The 7,902-nt window shown below is 45.5% G+C and overlaps 1 protein-coding gene and 1 pseudogene across 1 annotated transcript; both read right to left on the bottom strand.

Moving 5' to 3' along the window:
• Nucleotides 1–18: 18 nt before the first annotated feature.
• On the bottom strand, nucleotides 19–5,617 carry LOC120257624. Its single transcript, XM_039265060.1, has 4 exons — nucleotides 2,975–5,617; nucleotides 915–2,870; nucleotides 796–854; nucleotides 19–538 (listed from the first exon to the last, which is right to left on the bottom strand). The coding sequence occupies exons 1-4, from the start codon at nucleotides 5,615–5,617 to the stop codon at nucleotides 19–21; spliced, it is 5,178 nt and encodes a 1,725-aa protein (XP_039120994.1).
• Nucleotides 5,618–5,773: 156 nt separating this feature from the next.
• LOC120257627 lies at nucleotides 5,774–7,181 on the bottom strand (annotated as a pseudogene).
• Between the last annotated feature and the right edge of the window lie 721 nt (nucleotides 7,182–7,902).

Genomic DNA, 7,902 nt, shown 5'->3' with positions numbered 1-7,902 from the left:
TCCCTACATGGAAATGTCTCAATCATATGACCTGTAAAGTGGAGGAATACTCTGTTCATTCCTAAAAAAATTCTCAGGATCAACCTCAGCCTTCACTAGAGCCAACCTCTTGAAATTGCTTTTGAAGTAGTGTTTTCCCCAAACTTTAGCTCCAGAGTAGCTTATGGCATCCATATTAATCCCCAGATCTAGATCTCTGAAGTTCAAGTATGCAGCCCTGGGGTTCTTGGAAACATAAGGTCTCATATGCTTGTACAATCTCCTAATCACTCTCAAACTCTCATCAGACTCTTCAGCGCTATCATTTCCCCAGACCACAAGGTACTGTATGTTATACAAGTTACCTTTCCTATGTGGAAATGGAGTTTCAGACACTGGAATCTCATCCATCTTGCCACCATACGGAGCCATGTACATGAGCAATGACCTGCCACTCACTCCCATAATCTCATCCCATATCCCTTTCCATGCATCTCTTGCTATTGGTTTATCAACAAAATCAGACTTCCCTTTAAGATAAAACCCAGAGACAACACTCCTGTTCAAGAGAGTCTCAAATGGCTCCTGATGCAGGCTATTGGACTGGATGGCTAGGAAATGCTAGCAGGACTTAATTAGAATGAAGAAGATCTGAGAAAGTAGAAGAAAAGAAGTAGGAGAAGAAGAGAAGAAGGAAGGAGAAAGTGATTCTGGTCAAAAGTTGCTTATCATTCTCATTGCATCTTCTTATATAGCAACAAAACAAGAGAAATCTTCCAAATTGGAACAATTCCTCTAGCTGGCATTCTGACAAACAGGTGTTGTGCCAGGACATTCTCACATGCTAGATAACCTCCTTTGTAATCCCCTACTCCCTGAGATTACAAACATTCTTTATACTAATACCCTTTCATTAGTTGCTAATTATTCATAACAAAGTCTTTGAATTTGCTGCCGCCCAATCCTTGATTCCTCCTCAAACTACGCCTGGGCATAGGTGCTTGTTGCTGGTGCTCCCTCAGCCCTTTCTCAACAGCTGGGACTGCAACAATAGCTCCCCCTTGAAATTTATCCTTGTCCTCAAGGATGAAGTCTGGAAAAGTGATGTGGAAATCCTCAGCATCTTCCCACGTCGCATCTTCAGTCGTCTGCCCTTTCCAGTGAACCAAGATCTCGGTGAAGCATTTACCGTGTCGTAGAATTTCCCTACTCGTCAGGATAGCCTCTGGTTCCCTTAGTGGATGTTGATTAAGGAACTCGTCTGGTAGGGTCCTAATCTCAGTATTTGGATTGCCCACAAACCGTTTCAACTTAGACACATGAAAAACATTATGAATCTTAACATTGGCCAGTAACTCTAAGCGATACGCCACTTCGCCTATGCGATCCAATATTTGGAATGGCCCGTAGAATCTCCGAGCCAATTTGTGAGACTTTCTACGCGCCAATGTTGACTGCCTATAGGGCTGAAGCCTCAATAAGACCCAATCACCTGGGTGGAACTGAACATCCGTTCGTCCCATATTCGCCTGATTGCACATCCTAACCTGTGCTCGCTTCAAATTCTCGCGCAATGTGGAAAGAAGGGCTGCGCGCTCGGTGAGAACAACATCTACAGTCGAGTCTGTTGCTGTGCCAGCCAAGTAATCTTGTAAGGTTGGTGGTTCCCTGCCGAAAACAGCCTCATAGGGTGACATTTTGATCGCCGAATGCCAAGCTGAATTGTAGTGCCATTCGGCCCACGGTAGATATCTGACCCACCGGCGAGGATGGTCGGATGTGAAGCACCGTAAATAGTCCTCAAGGTATCGGTTTAAGACTTCGGTCTGGCCATCGGTTTGGGGGTGGTATGCACTGCTCGTGGCTAGCATCGTCCCTTGCAATTTGAATAACTCCCGCCAAAACCCACTCATAAAAATTGGATCACGATCCGATATAATTTGAGCTGGTGTGCCGTGGAGCTTGACCACATCCCGTATCAGAATTTCAGCGACTTGGGGTGCTGTGAAACTCGTCGGTAACGCAGAAAAATGTCCCTGTTTTGACAGCCGATCAACCACGACCATGAGTGCTGTCTTTCCTTCCGACGGAGGCAAACCCGTGATAAAATCCATCGACACCGAATGCCATATTTTGCCGGGGATTGGTAAGGGTTGCAACAGCCCCTGAGGAGCCCGATTAATAGGTTTAATGGCCTGACAAACCGTGCAATGTGCCACATACTGAGCAACTGTCTGTTTCATGTGCGGCCAGTAGAATACACTTGCTAACCGGACGAGAGTTCTCTGAATTCCTGCATGACCCCCCGTTGGGGTTGTGTGAAACTCTGCGACAAGCAAGGGTTGGAGAGCCGAGTCCTCGGGAATCCACAGCCGATCTTTGAAGAATAGCAACCCGTCCCTAAGTCGAAAGTTTGGGTGGTCACCTGGATCTGTAGTGATATCCGTGATTAACTTCATGGTGGCCGGATGAACAGAGTAGGCACGCTTCACCGAGTCCCATAGAATAGGTAGTGGTCGGGATTCCGCCAACAAGGCATTACAAGAGACGCGAGTCACTCGCGACAAAGCATCTGCAGGCCCATTGAAAATTCCCGGTTTATATTCAATGTCGAAATCGTATCCAACGAGCTTGCAGAGCCACCTCTGTTGCTCCGGAGTCTGGATCGTTTGATGTAACAGAGCTCTAAGGCTGCGATGATCCGTTTGGACCGTGAAACGGCGGCCCAACAAGTACTGGCGCCATTTCTTGATGGATTCCGTGATGGCAAACATTTCTCGAGCATAGGTCGAAGAAGCCCGCAACCGTGGACTGAGTTGTTTGCTAAAATAGGCAATAGGATGCCCTTGCTGGAGCAGAATCGCACCGATGCCGGTCCCGGAAGCATCCGTCTGAACAACGAACGGAATTGAGAAGTCCGTAATTGAAGAATTGGTGTGTTTGTGAGAGCAAGTTGGAGCTGGTGAAATGCTTGCGTCGACGCGGGGGTCCAGACGAAAGCATCCTTGCGCAACAATGCGGTTAATGGTGCAGCTAATTGAGAGTATTTGGATACAAATCTCCGATAATAACCACACAGGCCTAAAAATCCCCGAAGAGCTTTGGCGGATTGTGGTAATGGCCAATCCTTTATGGCTTCAATTTTGGTAGGATCGACGGCAACGCCATCCCCAGAAACAACATGTCCCAAGTAGCCGATAGAGGTGCAGCCGAATTCACATTTCGACAACTTTGCAAACAATCGATGATGGCGAAGACGTTGAAACACCTCGTCAAGGTGGGCTAAATGTGATGTCCAGTCGGAGCTGTAAATAAGAATATCGTCAAAGAATATAAGGACGAATTTGCGAAGCACTTGCCTGAATGTTGAATTCATAAGAGACTGGAAGGTGGACGGCGCGTTGGTCAAACCAAAAGGCATGACGAGGAATTCAAAGTGGCCGTCGTGGGTGCGGAAAGCCGTCTTCTCAACATCGGCGGGGAAAATTCTGATTTGGTGATATCCGGCTCGTAGATCTAATTTGGAGAAGATCTTAGCGCCGGCGACTTCATCGAGTAATTCCTCCACTGTGGGGATCGGGAACCGGTCTTTGATGGTCACGGCATTCAGGCCCCTGTAGTCGACGCAGAAACGCCAAGTGCCATCCTTCTTTTTCACCAGGAGAACGGGCGAAGAAAATGGGCTGTTGCTCGGTCTGATAATACCGTCGGCGAGCATTTCTCCAACAAGTTTTTCAACCTCCGTCTTCTGAAAATGAGGGTACCGGTACGGTTTGATATTCACCGGGCTTGTTCCAGGAAGGAGTGGAATGCGGTGATCGTGTTCCCGGACTGGGGGAAGGCCCGATGGAGTAGCAAATATATCTCTGTAGTTCTGGAGAATGGATTGGAATTTGCTGAGAAAGACGATCGGTGCGTTGGACCCAAACTTTGGATCCGCATCCTTTTCAATTGATTCCACAGTAAGTTGGTAAAAGTGGCCCTCAGATGAACCTGATTTTTGAAGAGAAGCAGGTCGGGAGAGCTCATAACTGGATTGAGTTAACCCATTGAGTCGGATTTGCTGGCCCATATAATTAAATTCCATCGAAAGTTGACTATAGTCGAACACAATAGGACCGAGTTGTCGCAGCCATTGAACGCCTAATACGACGTCGGCGCCATATATGGGTAGTAAAATCAGATCCACTTTGAATGTGGCTGAACCCATTTTCAGAGGAACGCCCGAACATTCACCACCACAAGTTAATGCATCTCCGTTGCCGACAGTAACTCGCAGGTGTGAAGACGGCTGTACTAAGAGGTTGAGATGTGTTGCTAATTTCGATTGAACGAAATTATTTGTAGATCCGCCATCGACTAAGACGATGATGTCTTTTCCATGGATAGATGCAGCGATCTTCAATGTCGACGGAACCATTTGCCCCATCAGTGCGTGGAGTGAGATGCAGGGTGTATCCGGTGCCCAGTTACTAGTAGGAATCGACTCTTGTGAAGGTAGATCTTGAACAGGAGGGGGATCCTCTTCTGGCCCAGGTGAGTCGTCGGAATCCATCATTAAACAGAGAAAGAGAGCTGGCTTACAATGGTGTCCGGGAACGAACTTGGCATCGCAGTTGAAACAGAGGCCTTTCTCACGGCGAGCTGCCATTTCGGTCGGCGTTAACCGTTTAAGTGGAAGGGAAGTGGGGCGCTGAGCAGGTGGGGGAAGTGCTAGGGTGGACGGTGGTGCTGGTAGCAGCGGTCGTTGAAACAGGGGCCGATTAGCGGCCGCTCGTGCTGCACGGAGTTTGTCCTCTACTATCTTGGCCAGTCCGACGGCATCATGGAGGTTCTGCGGTTTCATCATGTACAACTCCCGCTGAATCTCGTCCTTAAGACCCGATAGAAAACAGTTTATCAAGCTGAGTGGTTGAAGCCTGGTGGTCCTAGTGGATAAGCATTCAAATTCATGGAGAAAAGCCTCGACCGTGGATGTTTGTTTGAGCTTGAAAAGAGATGCTTCATAATTGAAGTAGGAGGAGGGGCCAAAGCGCAACTCAAGCTTCCGAGCAAAATCATCCCACTGCCCAAGTTGATTGGTGGAGTGTAACCATTGAAACCACTGGCGTGCCTGACCTGCCATATAAAAGGCTGCGATGGCGACCCGTTGGTCATCCGGAATCTGGTTGAAGAGGAAATAGTGGTTTATTTGAAACAACCACCCAATAGCATCTTCGCCAGAGAAGAATGGAACCTCAATTTTTGGTAACTTGGAAGGCAAGGATGACGAGGTGGGATGAAGAGATGGTGGCGTTAACGGTGAAGAATGGTGGAGTGTTGGAGGGATGGTGGATGGAGGAAGTGGAAGTAATGGTGGTTGAGAGGTTGGCAGAAGTGGTGTTGGTCGGTCGAGATGTTGAAGTTTAACCAACATCTCAGCCATCACCGTCTGCTGAGCGGCCAGGGAGTTGCGGAGAAGGTCGAAGGATTCGGAGTGGCTTTTTCGCATGAGTTCAAAGGAATCTGAGTGATGTTGTACGGTGGAACAGAGGCCGTCGATTTTGGAGAGGACTGCGTCGTGTTTGGCGAGTTGTTCGGCCATGGACGACAGTTGTTCATCGACCGCTCGCGCTCTGGTCACCATGCTATCAGTCATGAGGTCAATGAAAGCACCAAATTGATGCAGGCTATTGGACTGGATGGCTAGGAAATGCTAGCAGGACTTAATTAGAATGAAGAAGATCTGAGAAAGTAGAAGAAAAGAAGTAGGAGAAGAAGAGAAGAAGGAAGGAGAAAGTGATTCTGGTCAAAAGTTGCTTATCATTCTCATTGCATCTTCTTATATAGCAACAAAACAAGAGAAATCTTCCAAATTGGAACAATTCCTCTAGCTGGCATTCTGACAAACAGGTGTTGTGCCAGGACATTCTCACATGCTAGATAACCTCCTTTGTAATCCCCTACTCCCTGAGATTACAAACATTCTTTATACTAATACCCTTTCATTAGTTGCTAATTATTCATAACAAAGTCTTTGAATTTGCTGCCGACCAATCCTTGATTCCTCCTCAAACTACGCCTGGGCATAGGTGCTTGTTGCTGGTGCTCCCTCAGCCCTTTCTCAACAGCTGGGACTGCAACAGCTCCCCATTCCTATACCCAGCATAATACATCACAGACTGAATCCAACTCATCTCTTTACAGTCTTTTGCATCAACACCCAACTCTTGAAATTCTCCTCCATAATCCCCAGCAACTCTTCACATCCACCCATAAACTGGAAGTTAAACAGAGCCTCCATTCCCTTGGTCCCATTGTACATGGGTTGTCTTATGGCTGCTTCCATGTAAACATCTTCATGGAGTTTGGAAGATATGTGCTGCCACTTGTCAAGTAAATCAAGCGCACCATCCCCCAAACCCTTATGCATGGTGAAAACTGCAACCTTAGGCGTGACAGGTACTAATCGCACCTTCCATGAAAGTATGACACCAAAACTTGCGCCACCACCTCCTCTGATAGCCCAGAAGAGATCTTCACCCATAGACTTTCTATCCAAGATCTTTCCATTAACATCCACAAGCTTGACATCCATCACATTATCAGCAGCAAGGCCATACTTTCTCACCAGGTTACCCATTCCACCACCACTTATGTGCCCACCAACGCCAACCGAGGGGCAAATGCCGGCAGGAAAGCCATGAACCGAACTTTTCTCAGCTATTTTATAGTAAAGCTTGCCAAGTGTGGCTCCGACCTCGACCAAGGCTGTTTCGTGTTCTACGTCAACAGTGACTGATCGGAACTTTGCAAGATCAAGCATGATAAATGGACGGTGATCATAAGAACGGTAGGACAAGCCTTCATAGTCATGGCCACCACTTCGGACCCGGAGATGAAGACCAAGATTTCTGGTGCATATGACTGTTGCTTGGACATGGACATCTTGAGTTGGTGCGACAATAAAAAGAGGTGTCAAGGCTGAGTTTGAAGTAGTGGAGGCAAAACGGAGATTGTAGATGGTGGAGAGATAGAGGGAGGAGTAGGCGGTGGTGTTTGGGAAGTAGAGGAGTTCTTGAGAGTGGTTAGTAGATGGTGGAGTGTGGACAGAGAGACAGTGGATGAAGGCCTCATGAGTTGGGATTAATGCATCGGTTGGAGATGGCAGTAGGGAGAGGAGGATTACTGCAAGAATATTGGAAACCATAAAAGTTGGTAGGATCTCCATCTTAATTAATTGATATATGTGCTACCTTGCACTTGGAGATATTTATAAACCAAAAATTGAAATAAAATTATTTAAATTTTCTTGTTTTACTAGCATACTTAATTTGACTCTCTGGAAGACACGAACTGTCACCTTCGATGAAATTTTATATTGCGGGTAACATGTGCTCATTTTTCTATATTTTCGCACAAAATATCTGTCAATTATTACATCTTTCTTTATAGCATGTTAAACATTGCCACACTTATGTGTGTATATATTTTAATAAAGTGAGCAAGTCCATCTGTTATTGATGTATACACTACGAGAAATTGAACTTTACATTCATGCACATTCACTGAATAAACGCAAGAATTGAGTTACAAAATTGCTTTCATAATTAGAGATTTTTTTAAATAACTACATTTGTCCTATTTTAAACTTTGGGTAATAAAAATTCTATAAAACACCTTTCCAAGACTCTTCCGTGTGTATATATACATCATATAAAAAGCTGATTGCATAGAAGAAAACCTTCATCCAAACTAAATTTTAATGTCTCAAATGTTTAATGACGGATCGGTTCTCATTTTTCAAAATTAAGTTATTGAAATTTTTATATATTACACGGGAAAAAAATATGTATATTTTTCACTGATCCATTTATATGTATATTTATTGAAATTTTTATTTGATTCATTTAAAAAAATTTTAGAAACCCTACTTAATGGACC

This window comes from Dioscorea cayenensis, unplaced genomic scaffold (assembly GCF_009730915.1).
Source record: "Dioscorea cayenensis subsp. rotundata cultivar TDr96_F1 unplaced genomic scaffold, TDr96_F1_v2_PseudoChromosome.rev07_lg8_w22 25.fasta BLBR01002232.1, whole genome shotgun sequence".
In the NCBI taxonomy this organism is placed as follows: Eukaryota; Viridiplantae; Streptophyta; class Magnoliopsida; order Dioscoreales; family Dioscoreaceae; genus Dioscorea; species Dioscorea cayenensis.
The sequence above is the reverse complement of the archived record's forward strand: the minus strand, read 5'-3'. Positions and strand labels throughout refer to the sequence as shown.